Source organism: Brassica oleracea, chromosome C2 (assembly GCF_000695525.1).
Source record: "Brassica oleracea var. oleracea cultivar TO1000 chromosome C2, BOL, whole genome shotgun sequence".
NCBI lineage: Eukaryota > Viridiplantae > Streptophyta > Magnoliopsida > Brassicales > Brassicaceae > Brassica > Brassica oleracea.
The window spans coordinates 934,046-952,184 of record NC_027749.1 but is presented as its reverse complement, the minus strand read 5'-3'; the positions used below and the strand labels follow the sequence as shown (position 1 = coordinate 952,184).

General features: G+C 34.4%; 3 protein-coding genes across 5 annotated transcripts; 2 read left to right on the top strand and 1 right to left on the bottom strand.

Moving 5' to 3' along the window:
- Positions 1–260: 260 nt before the first annotated feature.
- On the bottom strand, positions 261–3,280 carry LOC106326113 (glycosyltransferase family protein 64 protein C5-like). The gene is made up of 4 exons (XM_013764137.1): positions 3,051–3,280; positions 2,643–2,765; positions 2,171–2,338; positions 261–2,084 (listed from the first exon to the last, which is right to left on the bottom strand). The coding sequence occupies exons 1-4, from the start codon at positions 3,255–3,257 to the stop codon at positions 429–431; spliced, it is 2,154 nt and encodes a 717-aa protein (XP_013619591.1). The 5' UTR covers positions 3,258–3,280; the 3' UTR covers positions 261–428.
- A 3,890-nt stretch (positions 3,281–7,170) lies between these two features.
- Positions 7,171–12,183, top strand: LOC106322705. Of its 3 annotated transcripts, none has more exons than XM_013760815.1 (14): positions 7,171–7,835; positions 8,230–8,316; positions 8,465–8,568; positions 8,662–8,712; positions 8,859–9,030; positions 9,115–9,423; positions 9,518–9,721; positions 9,819–10,250; positions 10,363–10,572; positions 10,658–10,846; positions 10,925–11,097; positions 11,165–11,317; positions 11,379–11,451; positions 11,526–12,183. In XM_013760815.1, exons 1-14 carry the CDS (start codon positions 7,362–7,364, stop codon positions 11,913–11,915), a joined length of 3,021 nt encoding a protein of 1,006 aa, XP_013616269.1. In that variant the 5' UTR covers positions 7,171–7,361; the 3' UTR covers positions 11,916–12,183. The 3 variants fall into 3 exon arrangements, with proteins under 3 accessions (XP_013616269.1, XP_013616271.1, XP_013616270.1); XM_013760817.1 differs by having other exon boundaries at positions 9,518–9,743; positions 9,778–10,250; XM_013760816.1 differs by having other exon boundaries at positions 7,678–7,835; positions 8,458–8,568.
- A 4,713-nt stretch (positions 12,184–16,896) lies between these two features.
- Positions 16,897–17,598, top strand: LOC106325227 (cyclin-dependent protein kinase inhibitor SIM-like). Its single transcript, XM_013763258.1, has one exon. It carries the CDS (start codon positions 16,995–16,997, stop codon positions 17,385–17,387), a length of 393 nt encoding a protein of 130 aa, XP_013618712.1. The 5' UTR covers positions 16,897–16,994; the 3' UTR covers positions 17,388–17,598.
- Positions 17,599–18,139: the final 541 nt, after the last annotated feature.

The window sequence follows — 18,139 nt, the reverse complement described above, 5'->3', positions numbered from 1 at the left end:
CTTAAATTTAATCAAAAAGTTAGAGGAATTTGCAAAAGAGACGTTAATAATTCAATTATCTTACTTAAACTTTGGCGACTTTTGCATTTGCTAAATCTAACTCAATTATTTTATTTAAATCTAAATTTAATAAATGAAAAATAAATATTTTAAAAATATAGAACAAAACACATTCATAAGAATATATTTACACTTTGTTTTTGGAAAAACCAAAAAAAAAAAATAGAAAAGACTTGAACCAAGAGAGCTAAGTTGAGAGAGTATAGTGTTTGTTGCCAAAACATGGACGTTTAGTGCTGCAAAAGGAGACGTTAACTTCATTCTTGTAAGAAGACTGCTTCGTGTTCCAGTTGAGGTAAGGATTTAAGAGTGGGACACAAAGCCTGCGTGATCATATTTACTTGCCATACAAGTAACAACTCGTTTTTCTACAAATCCCACCCATCTTTTCTTCCACCAAACTCCCATCTCCGATCAGACAAACTCCCATACAAGTCAGAGAATCTCCGAAGACATTTGCTTCTCTTCCTGTAATGGTCATTCGTATTTCCACTAATCGCTACACCAGAAAATTTCGAAGTGTCAATAGCCAAAGAGGGTCTCACATACTCCACAGCCTTTCCCAAACCACTCACATTAGCATACAAAAAATTCAACAAAACGTCTTCACAATTAAACTGCTCGTTCACAAACTCTCGACCAAGCCTCGCTTTCTCCGACTGATACAAACCAAACGCGAAACCAACGTCCATAAACGCTGCTCCAGTGAGAATCATATTGTATCCATTATGACTTCTCGCAAACTTCTCAGCACTATAACTCATTGTCTCATCAACAAAACGCGGGTAGTATCCGACAAGTCTCTCCGGATACTCTCTCCACACTCTAAACCCTTTCTCGATGGTATCACAAGGCATCATTATATCATCGTCAAGCTCAAGAACGGCTCTTGTTTTAATCAACGGGTCGATATTGAACCTGTTGTTTAGAGAGTTCAGCTTCTCGACTCGGATTCTAACTGGCACGGCCGAGTCTAGCTCGGTGAGTTCAGGAGGTGGTCCTTTGTTCCATATGACGAGGATCTCTTTCACTGAAGGACATCGAGAGTAATGCTTAACGTACATTTTTAGGTTCCAGAGACGTGCATCGTACGTCATAGTTGCTAACGTGAATTGAGATGCATGACTTTTAAATGTGTAAGGCAACACCGCTCCGCTTCCACCGTATATATAACTAATCCCTACACATGTGAGCAAAGCTCCTAGAACTAATAACGAACCGAGTGTCAATCTTCCAAACGTGGAGTTAGGTTTCACAAGTCCTCTGAGAAAAGGCGGTACTCGGTTTAACCTAGAACACATCCTTCTTAACTGTTCAGACACAAAGCTTGCGGTCTTCAGATTCATAACCGCATCGGTTCTTTTTCCTTTGTAGTAGTTTATGCACCAGGTTGATGGAACAATACAGTTCAGGATCCCAAGCAAAAACCCTAGCAACACAACAACTGTAATAGCAGCCACAAGTGAAGCATACCCTAGAAAAACCCTAAGAAACAAATCACCTGATGTTACACGATCGCCATCAACAAGACCAATGTATTCACCAGAGCTTAGCTTTACTACATCTAAACGATGCTGCCTAACTCCGTTCCAAGAGTTTTGACCTTTATGAGACGTTTCTAAATCAAAGGGGACTTGGACTTCTCTATACTCTTCCTTAGAAAGAACCTCTATTTTATAAATGCATATCTTTTTCTCATAACTCTCACTGGAAGCTTGACCAACACGGTAGAGATTACCGTTATGTAAAAACGCTCTCCCTCCGTTTCTTGCCCCGTTGTGGATAGGATTCTTCTTGTGTGGCTTCCAAGGGCCAAGAGGAGTGGCGCTGTACCAAATTTCTAGCTGTCCGAAGCTACTATGATCTGATCCAAATAGCCAATAGTTTCCTTGGTGGTGGAGTATGGTGGAATCAACAAGGGGCTTTTGTAAGATGACTTTCTCTAGCTTCCAAGTTAAAGGGAAGTTAACAGCACGGTAGAGAAGAAGTTCTCCTATCTGGTTGCTCTCCGGCATCATGTATATCTATTATAAAGAAAACAAAAAAAAATGTTTATATAATGAGTGCGTATCATGCATGGAACGTTGCTAGTAAGAAACTGATCTCTTACTTGTTCATTGTAATTGAAGACGAAAGGAAAAGATAAGTGCCAAGGCTCATCTAAAGCTATACCGAGAGGTTTCCAAGTTGCTCCTTTGTTTGTACTTTGTGCAACTCCTATGTCCCCTTGCATTGTAATGGGGTTTTTATTTTCAAAGAACATGTAAAGAGTATCACCCTGTTTAGGTAAGATAAGAATGACAAAAGAGACATGAGCAAAAGAGACTTATAACACTTTCACTAGAGAATGTGTTCATGATAAGCCAAAGATAGTGCAATGTCGATGATGCATATCGGTCCTAAGCATAGACTAGTGGAGTATTGGCTTACAACTTCCAAAAAATTTAAGAAAAAATTACATATATATAACCCATAAAATTGTAAAAAAAAATTGTTAATAGAAATTCTTATTAAATTGTCTATAGCCTCCAAATTTTTGAAGACCTGTTTTGTGTCGATGAAGATGACTATAATGTGTATACCTGTACATAGAGAAAGGGACCAGCTAAAAAGTTGCTTGGAAAGCCAGAACTGGTCAAGGAGACACATGTTAAAACTGGATTAGCTACAGGCCATGCTGCACTCTCGTTCCTCCATACATTAATCTGTTTCCAAAATCACCAGATACAATGTGGTTAATATTGTTGATTCAAAACTCATGAACCCTTTTTGTGAATGAATGTTAAATTAATTCAAACAAAAAAAAACATTTTACATATGTATTACTTGTATGATCTTATGGTTTTTGCTGAAAAAATAAAGATTACATATGAAAACTCATCTGTACGAGAACCATCTTTCCATTACATATGAAAACTCATGAACCCTAGCTATCAAACGATTTGCATTCTAATAAATTTGCACGAAACTGAGTAGATCAGGAGACTCACGGTTTCAATGGGTTTGAGAGTGAAGGGAGAATCGCCATAGAAAACTCCAATGGACCAGGAACCCTCGTTATCCTCTCTGCAACCTAGCGAAGAAGAGGACACATGATCCGTGCGTCCAATATGCGGCGAAAACGCGAGCCACGCGTACGTTATGGCAATCAAAGCGAACAACCCAAAGCAGGAAACGAAGAACAAAAAACGCCGCATGGAGGCGCGTAGCGTAGGCGAGGGGATTATAAAGGTTACGAGTGTAATGCATAAGCGGATACGTTACTTGGCATGTCTGTTCCTTATTTTTACCAGAACCTGCTTTGGAATGACGTCATGCCACGAATTTTAAAGAGTTGGACTAGGCCTGGCATTGTAAATCCAGATAAAATACCCCGGCCTATTGGACAATCATCAGGCCTACACTTACTTGAAGAAACTTAAATTATGGATTTCATTACAAATTAGTTATAATCAGTGTTTTTAAAACCGGACCGGAAACTGAACCGGAAATATTTTGGGTCACGGTTCAATATGGTTCGACCGGGTCAAACCTGGTTCAATAATATAGTTTAATATTTTTTTAGTATGTAAATATAAATGTAATATTAGTAAACATGATGCATAGTTAAAATATAAATCAATTTTGAACATAGAATATTATAAATATAAATTAGTTTCTTGTTTATATGGATGGTTTATAAATTTTTGATAGTTTTAGCGGTTTTTATTGGTTTAATAACTTTGAAATATAATCCGGCTATATGGCCGGTTCATGGTCGAACCAATTATTAGACCAACCCGGCTATATAACCGGTTCAAGGTCAAATCTGGTCCAACCATCGGGTCGGTCCGGTTTTAAAAACACTGGTTATAATCAATTATTATTATACGATAATAACAAACTAGTCACAAGATTTTTTTTTCTTGATTTCTTATAGATTCATTGATCTAAGACAACGATCCACCAGCTGTGCATTTTGTATTTCATGCACTTTTGAAAATATATTCGAGGAGTTCCTAATATATGCATTGTTACTATTTACGCAAATTTTCTTTTAAAATAGTATGTCCATTAATTGGGAATGCATCCCTAAAATATCGTAAATTGTCAACAATATATCAATTGCCAACTACTCATAGTCATAGAGTCATGGTTGTTGTTAGCTATATAGAGAGGTACCATTTTCTTAATTCAATATACATTACATTTATATCCCTATATATATATATATATAGTCTGAATCTTCTTCTATAGTTCATAGAAATCATTTTACCCGAATAGTTTCCAAAACTTCAATGCTTACATACTAATGTCCAATGTTCAATTTATTAGTGGTCCATTTGTGTTTTTTTTTTCCAGTTCATATGATTGGTGATTGGTGAAGGTACCCAAGACTCGAGTAATAAGTAAAGTAATCTGATAAAGATGTTTTTCGACAAAGAAGTTTCTTGCAAACCTATGTTTGAATAAAATTATTCGACCCGAGCCACGAGCTAATCTGTCTGAAATTCTTGATATTCGAGACATTTTATATAGTTAAGCTTGATTTGGCTTTGATTGATTACTTAAAAAAGTTATAATATATTTAGAAGGTCAACGTAATCTAGATTCTTCTTCTGAATGGATACGTAGTTCAAAAACACTAATTAATATTTTAACTGAGAATTTGTTTTGTCCTCTTATAATATATATAAACTTTCATAGTTTTTGTCATATAATCTCTTTGACTAGACGTGGACGTTATTGCATTTTAATACTTGGACGAGTAAACTAAGGGGTTATTGGAAGATGAATTTGTATAGAGTTTGTAAATTTTAAAAATCTATTGTTATTGGTTCTTGGATTTCTAAAATCATAGTAGAATCCATTATTATTGGTTTAAGAATTTTCAAAATCCATTCAAATCTCTTGTTATTCAAAAAGTTTAGTTATTATTGAGTCTCTAATCCTAACTAAATCTAGTGTTATTGGGAGATGAATTCTATGTATTTTTACTCATAAGACTCAATTTTCAAAATATCATATGTATCCATGTGATTTTCAAAATCCTTGTGATAAAAAATACTAGAAAACAAAATAATTATTCTTACCAAATATCTATTGCACCTTAAATCCAAATTATATGTTCAAACCTATAATTCATTACATTTATATAATTTTTCATTTTGAATATATAATTATTTTTAAAAATATTATATTTTTAATATAAATAATAATAATTAGATTTACAAATCTTAATAATTTTAAAATATTTTTTTTAAATAGTTTCAAAAAACATTTTCGAATTTCAAAAAGAAAATTCGAAAAAATATTTTTTTTAATAGAAAAATTATAAAAATTATAAAAAGGTTCGAATTTGAAAAAAAATATATAAAAACAACTTTTTAGTTTTTTTTTTATTTTTGTTACTTATACATCTATACCTTAAGGGATAAAATAGTCTTTTACATTTTTAATGAAACTTCTTTTCGTCATTTTTTTAATGCTTTTTTTGTGACAAATTTTTTTAAAATGGCTATTTAAGAAAATTGTTCAATTTTGTATGTATCAGTATTATTATTTTTTTAATTTTAAAGACAAAAATAAATAATCATGCTATATGATTTAGAAAATAAATATATTCTATATTTATTTTACAAAAAATGATAGAAAAGAGGTAATACAAATTCATGAAAATCTATATCAATCCAGAAAAGTTATGATTAAATTTCATAAGTCAATGTATATAAATTTTTACAATCCACATAACTTTTTTAAATCTATCAACTCTCAAAATTCACAAACTCTACACAAATTTATCTCCCAATAACTCCCCTTAGGTATAAGAATCATCGCTTTCAAACAAGATTTGGATGCGAATCCGCCAGTCTTAAAACATCATATTTAAAACTGACTGACTACTAATGCTTGACTGTAAATTTGAAAAAGATTAGACCACATTTATATATATATTGGAGAGTGGGTGTGGACTAACTGAATAGTACATAAACTTTGAGTTTAATGCCCCCAAAATATTGAAACATGCTAAGTGACAGTATAAACAGTATTATTAATCATGTGAGAGCTCTATCAGGGACCCCAATACATAAAAGAACGATTGACAAAAGGTACAATTAATAACGAGAACGATGAGCATGTGTGTTCATAAATTCGATTTATTGTTCGATGAAAAGACACGAGATCACTATCTACATGACTACTTCCAATCCATTTGAATAGTTCCCATCTACGCATGTTTTTGGAGACGACGTTCAATTATGGTATTTATTTTTTCTTTCATTAGTTTTGATGAAAGACGGATGTAACCAACCATACGCGGCTTTGAAAAATAAAATTCGGCTACATTGAATACATTTGCAGATTGCATTGGTGATACAAATAATAATATAATGTTTTCATTTTATTTTGTTTGTTTTCTACTCGGTCGTCAGTCGTCACGCTAGAAGATTCAATGATTCATGCAATTTCAAAATAACACCATAATTTACATACTAATTATTGGCAAAAACCATATGTTAACAGTTAACACTCGGTCGTCAACAAAACTAAATTAATTAGATGGTGAAATATCATTATCACACTAATAGTGACAATTACTACTCAAAAAAAGCTAGTTGGACCTCTATAAACGCGTGAAATATATGATCTTTTTGAGGAAGCCATTGCTTTGTCACCCTCTTTAACAAAAATAATTTACTATTCCCTCCGTTTCTAAAAGATACATATTTTAAGATTTTCACACTTATTAAAAAAAATATCGAATTTTAGTTATCAATACAATATTTTCTATAACATAGATTTTTTAAAACGGATGAAGTATTTTAATAATATAGATAAAATGGCAATTGAAAACATATAAGCCTCGAACTTAATATTCGATATCCTGATCTGGGATTCGCTTCCATCCGGTTCAAAAAAACTGATTTTATAGATCCGGATACAGGTCTAGATAATCGAATTTTAAGTTTGGATATCCAGATTCTATCCAAATCTATTACTATATCAGTTTTATATAGTAAAAAAAAATATTAAAAATATCTTAAATACCCCAGGATATACAATATGGTCCCCCACCGCCTAAAAACAGAGACGTAAAATAATATTTTTCAAATAAATATTATTATCACGTAGAGAAGTTTGACAAAAATTGCTCATTCTCTTCACTACTGTCTCGTAAACAGATTCACAACTCAAAAAGTACGCAAAAATCAATGATCAATCTGAATCTCTCTCTCTAACTATCTTCTCATGGTGGAGTACTGTGTCACCTGAAACAAGAGAGAGAGAGAGCTTCGTATTGAACACAGCTTGTTTTCTCCATGGGGAGAAACTCTCTTTCTCTCGAGATCCATCATGACAATAACGGCGCGGGGAATCACAACAACAACGTCTCCGTGCGAGACCGTCTCCGTCTCAAGAGGAATCCAACCGACATGCGAGATCGATCTCGGTCCTCCCTGCGTAGTACCAGGCCTCCTCACCACCACGTTCCCCCACGATCGCTGAACCGCAAGGGCTTCCTCCTCTCGCTGCTCAAGCCGCGCGGCACGTGTTTGCTCTACTCTCTCGTCGCGTTCGCGGTTTGCGCCTTCGTAGCGTCCTCGCTGCTGCTTCAGAGTTCGATTACGCGGCAAGGGAGTGCGAAGGGAGGGAGCGTGGGAAGGCGGATTGGATTGGGGAGTGCGTTGAAGTATGTCCCTGGAAGAGTTGCGAAGAAGTTGATCGAAGGAGAAGGGATTCATTCCTTGCGGTCGGAGGTTCGAATAGGCGTTCGTCCCCCGAGGCTTGCTCTCGTGAGTTAATGCGTGCTTAGTTTTATGTTAGACGAGCTTCGAACCTGAAACCAATTGATATCTATCTTATATATTATTTTTTTGAGTGAGACATTTATTAAATTAAAAAGGTAAGACCCGGTTCTTAAATATGCTCTTGCCCTTATGGAATTGAAGCTAAATGACTTTTGTAGATGCACCAAGGAGTCTGCTGATATATTATCATGCTTGAACTTGGCAGTTGAGGTGTTCATAGTTACTTTGTAATTATTGGCATAGTTAAAGTGTCGTTGTTATGTATACCAACACTGTTTTATTTTCTCTGATCGATCTTACAGGATGCTTTTTCATTCGTTCGGCTCTATGCACTTTCTGTTCACTCATTATTATTATTTTGATGTATTATGATTGACAGATACTAGGGAATATGAGGAAAGATCCCCGGACACTAGTGTTGATCACGGTGGTGAAGAATCTTCAAAAACTGGGTTATGTGTTTCAGGTGAAACTCTTTGGCTATGTATATGGTATAAGCAGAATGGTTAAATTTGAATCCACTGGAGATATGCGGTGAAAAGTGGATACAAAGTTTATAATGTGTCTTATATTTTGCATCTCTTGGTAAATCTTGTGACCTTAAAAGCTGTCAGGTTTTTGCCGTAGAGAATGGTGAAGCACGTCCATTGTGGGAACAGTTAGCTGGCCACGTTAAAGTTTTGGTTTCAGGGCAGCTGGGGTACGCTGATTGGACAGTGTATGAGTCCTATCAATTCTTTAAAACTTTATTGAATATATTTTATTTCTCCACTCCCACTTGGATAAAGTTACAGTGATTCGTCTTCTGCAGCTTTGAAGGTGTTATTGCTGATTCGCTTGAAGCGAAAGAAGCCATTTCAAGGTGAGTAGATTAAGCTTGTTTAGTTGCCTGCTATCAGAGCTTATACTCTGGTTGTTTCTGCTTAAGATGTGAAAAATCATAGTGAATTTTGCCAATTACTTCTCTAATTAATATTCTATGATAACAAGAGTTTATATATTATGCAGTCTCATGCAGGAGCCGTTTCGTTCAGTACCACTTATATGGATAGTTCATGAAGATATTCTTGCAAATCGGTTGCCTGTTTACCAAAAGATGGGCCAAAATTCTCTAATCTCCCACTGGAGAAGTGCTTTTGCGAGAGCAAGTGCAGTTGTCTTTCCACAGTTTACTCTGCCGGTATATTCCTGTCTGCAATAAGCTTTTCAGTTGTGCCAAAGAGTCTGCTTTGTATATTTGCCTAAGATCATACAATTTGTTCAGATGTTGCACAGCGTTCTTGATGATGGGAACTTCGTTGTGATTCCGGAATCAGTAGTAGATGTTTGGGCTGCTGAAAGGTACAGTGAAACCCACGCAAAGCAAACGCTGAGGGAGAGTAACGGTTTTGGCGAAGATGACCTGATCATCGTGGTGCTTGGGAGCTCCCTCTTTTATGATGATTTTTCTTGGGATAACGCCGTGGCAGTGCACATGCTGGGACCACTTTTAACACGATATGGGAGGAGAAAAGAGACCGGTGGTCCCTTTAAGTTTATATTTCTATTTGGCAATTCTACCAATGCTGTACAGGTAAGAATTTTGCATCCATGTGAATACTATATGATTAGTGTTGGTTGTGATTGTATACTGTAGACATAATTTGTGTGTTGATACATGAATGCAGGAGGTTGCATCGAGGCTTGGGCTGACCCAAGACACTGTTCAGCATTTTGGTCTGAATGAGGATGTGAATAGAGTTCTACTGGTGGCTGATGTTCTTGTTTATGCCTCTTACCAAGAGGAACAAAGTTTTCCCTCATTGGTTGTGCGAGCTATGAGCTTTGGCATCCCTATTGTAACACCTGACTTTCCCATCATGAAAAAATATGTGAGTACACCTGAAGTTTATGATTATCTATTTATTTATTTTTACTTATTTATGGACCTTTTTTTTCCGAAGAAACGACCCTGATACACTGTTAAAGGCATTCTCACCCTTGATATCAGATGGAAGTCTCTCTAAATTTGCTCAAACGGTTGCTTCTTCAGGAAGACTTTTAATTAAGAACATGATGGCGACAGAGTGCATAACTGGTTACGCTAGGCTTTTGGAGAACGTACTCCATTTTCCGTCTGATACTTTCTTGCCAGGTTCTGTTTCTCAACTTCAAGTGGCCGAGTGGGAGTGGAGTCTGTTCAGGAGAGTAATAGAGGAGGCAGAAAGCTTACTCCATGACTCTGCTTATGGATCCATTGTTTTCCAAGTGGAAGAAAAGTTCACGAGTGTTGTTGAGTCAAAAAACACTGTTGACAACGATACCATAGTTCTTTCGGATGAGCTTCCTTCCAAATTAGACTGGGATGTCCTTGAAGAGATCGAGGGAGCTGAAGAGTACGAGAAACTAGAATCTGAGGAGGTATCATCAGACATATCTTTAGGTTCTCCCTAGACATTGTTCTGTGAGTCTTGTTAATAGCTGCATTGGTTTCTATTGTGTTGAATCAATCTCTTCCTCGTCTGATATGTAGCTGGAGGACAGAAGCGAAAGAGATGTTGAAGACTGGGAAGAGATATACCGTAACGCTCGCAAATCCGAGAAGCTAAAATTCGAGGTGAACGAGCGGGACGAAGGAGAGCTAGAACGAACTGGTCAGCCTCTATGTGTATATGAGATTTACAATGGAGCTGGTGCTTGGCCCTTTCTGCATCATGGATCTCTGTACCGTGGTTTGAGCCTGGTAAGGCTTCTCTAATTGGTTTGTGATGTTCTATCCAACGGTTATCAAATCTACTTAATCATGTTACCGGTTTGTTATTTCTTAGTCCAGCAAAGACCGAAGGCTAAGCTCGGACGATGTAGATGCAGCAGACAGGTTACCTCTACTGAACGATACTTATTATCGAGATATTCTCTGTGAAATTGGAGGAATGTTTTCAGTTGCGAATAAAGTGGATAGCATTCACATGAGACCTTGGATTGGGTTTCAGCCATGGCGTTCTGCTGGTACGAAGGTAGTTTCTTTAGCACACAGCCACTACATACTCGTCTTGCATCCGTTGTCTAACTTTGACACTTTGCTGTGGAGACAGGTCTCGTTATCGTCTAAAGCTGAAGAGTCCCTGGAAAACATTATACAAAAGGATACCAAGGGGGAGATTGTTTACTTCTGGACAAGATTAGACATTGATGGTGACGCACTTGGAAGTAAAAATGCGCTTACGTTCTGGTCTATGTGTGATATCCTTAACCGAGGAAATTGCAGGTATATATTTAATGTTTTATTTATGTCTTTACGTAAAATATGTCTTAGCCATATTAAATTGATGCAGGACTACGTTCGAAGAGGCGTTCCGGCATATGTATGGGTTACCAGAACACATTGAAGCGCTTCCTCCCATGCCTGAAGATGGTCATCACTGGTCTTCTCTCCACAACTGGGTGATGCCAACTCCATCTTTCCTCGAGTTTGTCATGTTCTCAAGGTAAAATAATTATTTTCTATTAACCGAAACTCACGGTCCCAGCTTAAAACCGCAATCACAGGATGTTCTCGGAGTCTCTTGATGCACTGCACAACGACTCCACAAGTTGCTCACTGGCTTCATCACAGCTCGAGGTAATTAAAATCTTCTTTGACTTTGCTCTCCCATCTTCACAAGTTAATGATTTTTTTTTTTCAACAATAAATAGAGAAAGCATTGTTACTGCCGGGTTCTGGAACTGTTGGTTAACGTCTGGGCGTATCACAGCGGAAGAAAGATGGTTTACATAAACCCGAGAGACGGTTCACTCGAGGAACAACATCCTTTGCCGCAACGGAAAGGTTTCATGTGGGCTAATTACTTTAACTTCGCTTTGTTGAAAAGCATGGACGAGGACTTGGCAGAAGCAGCGGATGATAACGACCATCCAAGGGAAAGGTGGCTGTGGCCACTAACGGGAGAAGTGCATTGGAAAGGCGTTTACGAGAGAGAACGTGAAGAAAGATATCGTTTGAAAATGGACAAGAAACGTAAAACTAAGGAGAAACTTTATGATAGGATAAAAAATGGTTACAAGCAGAAATCACTTGGAGGATGAAACACAGAGAGAGATCTACTTTGGAATGGATTAACAACAACTCTGTCTCAGTCTCAACTTTCAAGAGGAAAGGAAAACACGTGAGATTCACGTGGAGATACCATCGAAAGCAAAGATTTACTTTTTAGCTACTGATTTAGGTTTATATTTTTTATATATCTTTTATGGGTTTTTTGTATATACGCTACAAAAAAGCAATTTTGATATTGATAACTGCATCATTTCATTCGTCTTTATTATGATTACAATTGGACCAGCCTTGGCCACTGTGTATTGGACAAAAGAACCTAGAGATCACACTCCACTTTTCAAAAACAAATGAAGTTTTTAGTGATAATAAGGACTTTTTGAAAAGTGAAGTCCCCCGGTACAGATGTTGAAGATGACATGACTCAATAGCAACAATGCCAACGACCTCGTGTTTGATTTTCATGGTGGAACCCTCGACATAAGAAAAAGAAAAGAAGAAGATAAATCATTACTAAAGCTTAGCTATCTCTAGTACCCAATTGATCTATATGTTAATCCCTTTAGTCAAAAGAATTTGAAGACAGCCCGATTCACATGCGAGTTTGGAATCAATCAAATCCTTTAACAAACCCTTTTTCAGCCATCTACTAAACAAAGAGGGGCCATAAATAATTAAATCCTACACAAACTTTTGGAAAGCTAAACCGTGCAAAGCTTCCTTTTCTTCATGTCTGCATCAAAAACTGACCAAATGAGTTGAGGCATTTATTTAATTGTGAACTAGATATCAATCACAGCAGTGAAGTAACGACTTCACAAAATTAAATGGTATGAGGACAATCGGAAAGAATCAAGAAAAGTTGATGGGGTTTGGTATATATTCTATATATTTATTTATATAAATGGTCCCAATACTTTCTAACTTTCCCCCAGCCTATTGTTTTACCATTTTAGCTGATGGCATGTGGTTAAATCTCGTTGAAGATAATATCTCGGGCAATTCTCTCAAATAAATTTTTTTAAGTTTTTGTTACAAAAATATACTTTAAAAATTAAAATGATCAAAATAGCATTTTTTATTTTGAAAATTTTAATTTATTTTAATTTTTTAAAATTTGAAATTTTATCCCCAGAACTCCACTGCTCAACTCTAAACCATAAACCCTAAACCCCACCCCTTAACTCTAAACTCTAATGTTTAAACTAATTAACTCTAGGGATATAAGTGTATATTTATTTCTTTTGATAAGATATTTAAATCTATTTTGATCATTTTTATTTTTAAAATCTATATTTGTGACAAAAACTGTTTTAGTCCATCTTTCAGAATTTCTCAGATATCTTTGTAAACAAAACCAGTTCTTAAGTTAAACCAAAAGAAATAATTGAATGTAAAGTCTTTTGTCGGTTTTGTTGCAAATTCCAAATAATTCGATTTTATATCGTTATCTGTTTGGGACTTAAAACAGTTGTAATTTTAAGTTTGGTTGTAGACTCAGTTTTTTAGGAAATTTTCATTTTTCTCCAGTTATGACTCTGAAGATTAATCTGTTCGCCCATTATGTATTTTTTTTATCGAGTCCATTATGTATATTTATATTTTAGTGTAACGAAATATTTTTATATCGGTTTCTGGTGCAAATGTCCATCATAATTATATATGTTAGCTTTTTAATTACATTGATTTTTCATTTTTATACAAATAATAATTTCTCTTTTTCAGTACTAGTACTGTATTATTTTATTTTTTCATGTATAGTCAATAGATATAATATATATAGGATCTTGTAGATGATGATATATTTGTTAAAAAGAATCTGAAATGAAACGTAAACATCCAAGAGAGGACCATCATGATCATTACCCACTAAATGTTGAAATAAAATTCTGGAAACTAGTTTGATAAGTATTATATAAGGATAAATAAATTAATATGGATGCATGCTCGTTACGTTTTACTTGCTTCGCTTGTCTCCATCGTACTTTACAACGAATAAAATGTTTTATACAATGAATACCTATTAACATAGCCACGTATGAATTGTATTCATATATGCAAATTTTCAACCAAGTAAAAATAATATAATATCATGTTGGCGACTTTTTTACATCTAGCAGTTCTACCTAGCTAGGTTTCTGTTCATATAAAACTGAAATTCTTGAATTATTCCTTTTTTCTTTGTTAAATACAGCGTGTGATATTCAAATTCACTCAAACCGGCACTCAATTTTCGATTTACCAGTTACATTAATCTGTTTCTGTTAGTTAAATTTCTTTCACATCATTATATTTTATTTAAGATCATTAATCTTACTATCTTAGATACGAGCTAGGTTAGTGATACCAAAATCCTCAACAACAAAAAAAGGAGCTTAAAAAGCACGAACGTTCGAGTATCAATACAAGTTGTTTTTGTTGTCAACAACTAAAGTAGTTCAGAAAGATTGATCGAAAAGAAACGCAGTGGTTCAGAAAAAAAAAATCAAATTTAACTCAGAAAAAAAAAGGAAAAAGAAAAGCGTCCAATGTCCATGCATGTCCACGACGTAAAAGATTAAAAAAAATCTACTTTTCTGTTAAAAATCAGAGAAAATAAAATAAAAAACAATAACGAGATTCAGATACTTAGGAAAGATCAGAGAGATCGTTTCTTCTTATGTACCTTTGTCTGGGCCTTCACCGTGATATTGCCAGTCACTTACACAGATCTACCCTACATCACACCACATGCATCCTCTAATAGTAAACACACGGCATCTCTTTAGATGATAGATTCTCTGCACAATAATACGTAACTACTTTTTGTAACCAAGCCTGTATACATCATGTATTATGTATATGCTGACTTTTAGTTTCAAATAACTATCAATACACGGATCACTGGGAAAGACTTACCCGACTTATAACTGATAACTTGAGTTGGGGTAAAGTTAAGCTGTTCATTGTGAGATATGCTCTTCAGTTAACAGTTCATATACTTTGGAGGGAGATGAACAAAAGAAGACATGGGGAATCTGTTGTTACTGCACTAGTTTTGATTGGGAGATTGAATAAGGCTATGAGAAATTAGTTTATTGTTATCCGTAGGAGGGGTGATAGAGAGTATGGAGATGGTATGGCCATGTGGTTTGAGTCAATAGAGTTGGGATAAAAACTTATGGAGATTTGAAAAAGTTGTAAAAAGTATTTTTCTTTTGAATTAAATTTAACATTCAATTCAAAAAAAAAAAAAAAAAAATTTAATTTGTTACAGCTTTATACACTACTTTCTTGTAAGTATTTTTTTTCATATATATATATATATATATATATATATTAAAACCGTGGTTAAAAAGAGCTAAGGATCAAAACTAAGTATCTTTAAGAATCGTAAAAAGATATCCATGGACCCTTAATTCAATAAAAGGATTTGGCTACGTCCTTTCTAAATGGATCTTAATTGATCTGAACAAATAAAATTCAACAGATCGTAATTATATCCCAGATCGTAATATTAATAGATTTCACCTAGTAAACAATTTGTTAAATCTGACGAAAATATATTTTATATAAAATATGCATGTAATGATACATTATGCATGTACAAAAAGTCTTAAAATCTATATACATGACATGTCTCTAGTTTCTTTAGCGGTAAATTCTAACCAAACTCTACGTTTAGATCTAGATTAAAAACTTCGATCTGAAATTTTAATCATTGTTATATAAAACCTAATCAATAAAATTAATTATTGTAAACTAGTCAAAACTTGTACCACTAGGCAGTATGCATGCAGTAATGTTACTGCTTCATTATATAAAAAAAAAAAACAAAAAAAAACTGCCTCATTATTTTCCAAACATATGCATGTTAGTAATTTTAACAAATGTGCATGTTATATACTCTATGTCCGCATTAGTAGAATTTGATTTCTTTTTGCATTTTTAAATTTCCAAAAATAAAAGTATATGCATATTTAAAAGAAAATTCCACTTTTACCACAAACTTGATATTACTTTTCAAATTACTTTAGATGATAACCATCTTATAAATATTTTAAGTTTATTATGAAAAAGATAAAATTAATCCTCCTAAATCATTTTGTAAATGTTTAAAATTTATTTATAAAGGTTATATGTAAACCTAACTTTACTCCTTAAATACTAAACCATAAATAATAATATCTAAACTTTAAACCTGAATGCTAAAATATTTTTGAAAAGGGATATCTAATTTAGTGTATTTTAAGCAAGTTCTCCATATTTCTACATTGCATTTATAGAAATTTGATTTATTCGAAAAACTATTCTTTTGAAAAACTATTCTTTCTTTGTTAATTAAAGTAAGATTCCTTATATACAAATAGCTACCCTCCATTTTCTTGATTTGATTCTTCTTTTAGTGGATGTAACTCTCACTCCAATTAACAGTATGAATCTATGCCCGCTTTTTACGTTATAATTACTATCTTCCTTAATTTTGCAATTAGGAGTTTTGTTATCTCGTTCAGTAGAGAGATGCATGTATATACAATGTACGTAGCTGCTTTCTCTTCCGTACAAACAATTGATATTAAGTTATGTACCGATATGAAAAATAGTTATCAGAAGTTTAAAGTGAAAGATTGTGTATAATTTTAAATGCCTAAGTTCAAGTAAAATTGACCAAGTTATATATATCAAAAACAAAAATCTCAAATTCTTGTAGATCTGTTTTTTTTACGAAATTTATAGAAGAAATTTTACCACATTGTTATTTAGACTATTTTAATCAAAAAGAATACTTATCTTAACGATCAGCCTTAGGTATAAAGTACAAATTTATTGCTTAATTAAGTATCAGAATTTTGTAATTGATTGGTAATACTTAACTTGGAATTAATGTGGTTACCTGTCAAAAGCTGTAAATAGAAGTAATGTGATCTCTCTTTTTTTTTTAACTCTTATTTTTCTAATATTAAGATATATAGTACACATATACAGAAGAAAAACATGTATGTAAAGACAAAACCACATATATACAACTAAACCCACAAGTCCACTTCTCTAAGAAGATTTGTTCAGGCACACGCTAAAACACAAAAACAAAACCTTCAAGAACATATCATTTTGTTATTTATATTTAGAAAATGGATCTCGATTTATTACAAGATCTTCCCATGTTGAACTTCCCATCACCCATCAAGATCCGATCCAACAACAGAGATGCTGACGGCGGCGGCGGCAGTTGCACCACGCCCACTTCCTCCGACCACAAGATTCCTCCCTCCTCCGCCACTACTCCTCCTCCTCCGCCGCAGAAACGCCGTGCACTTCCGCCGTCCCTCGTCTACAGATCTTGCAAGAGGAAGCTTTTGACGTCATCAAAGTTTGAGATTATTGCTAACAAAGATGAGATAGATCGCTTCTTCTCCTCTGTTTACAACCAGACGATGACGTCATCCCCCACCACCACCACCACCACGTCGACCCTCCCGGTGGCTAGGCGACGTAGAAGTTTCCGTTCTTGTCCCCGGAGATGATCAATAATTGGAATTAACCAAAATCATGTTAAAGGTTCCTTTATCTTGGTAGCTTTTTCTATTTTATTTATTTTATCTAATGATTCTCAGCTTTAATTTACGCGTCGACCCACTCTATAAATATACATGTGCCATCCATCGATGGAATCTTTTCAACTTTCTTACTAATTTCATTTGAATTATGAACGTTTTCAATAATATATTTTTCCTAGCTGTTTTGTAAACGAAAGATCACTCGCATATGCTAGAACTGAGTAGGTGATTCTTTAGTAAAAAAATCTATATCGATTAAAAAAAACAATTCAGAAGAAAAAAAACGAATATTTCGACTGATTACAAAAAACGAATAATCTCGACTGAGAAAATGAACAGTGAAATCCCATGACAATTACTATTTGTTTAGTGGCCAAACATTACTTTCTCACAACAGCTGTTCGATGCACTTTCGTGAAATGGACATATGAAATTCATGAATCAATCAATAAAAATTATTGAATAAATGTAACATATATTATGATGGTAACTAATATATGAAAATGAGTTGCCATATTAGCAAGCAATTGTTTTTGTCGGCCACGATAGGATTTATATAACGTGTTACAATGGTGTGCATGATTATATGCCTCGATCAGATCTAATAAACACCACATATTTATGGTGTAGTAAGATAAAAAAAATATAATTTACATGACATCATCGTCAAGATTAAGTGAATTAAGTTCGGAAGGTAATATTGAGAATTGTGAAAACAT

What these genes read in the sequence shown, in the direction of transcription:
- LOC106326113 (XM_013764137.1), bottom strand. Translation starts at nt 3,257, where the DNA reads ATGCGGCGTTTTTTGTTCTTCGTTTCCTGCTTTGGGTTGTTCGCTTTG. An exon ending in GTCCCTTTCTCTATGTACAG is followed by an intron (nt 2,339 to 2,642) that starts GTATACACATTA and finishes TTACCTAAACAG; the next exon opens with GGTGATACTCTTTACATGTT. An exon ending in TCTTCAATTACAATGAACAA is followed by an intron (nt 2,085 to 2,170) that starts GTAAGAGATCAG and finishes TCTTTATAATAG; the next exon opens with ATATACATGATGCCGGAGAG.
- LOC106322705 (XM_013760817.1), top strand. Translation starts at nt 7,362, where the DNA reads ATGGGGAGAAACTCTCTTTCTCTCGAGATCCATCATGACAATAACGGC. An exon ending in ATTCTACCAATGCTGTACAG is followed by an intron (nt 9,424 to 9,517) that starts GTAAGAATTTTG and finishes ACATGAATGCAG; the next exon opens with GAGGTTGCATCGAGGCTTGG. An exon ending in GAGTTTGTCATGTTCTCAAG is followed by an intron (nt 11,318 to 11,378) that starts GTAAAATAATTA and finishes CCGCAATCACAG; the next exon opens with GATGTTCTCGGAGTCTCTTG.
- LOC106325227 (XM_013763258.1), top strand. Translation starts at nt 16,995, where the DNA reads ATGGATCTCGATTTATTACAAGATCTTCCCATGTTGAACTTCCCATCA.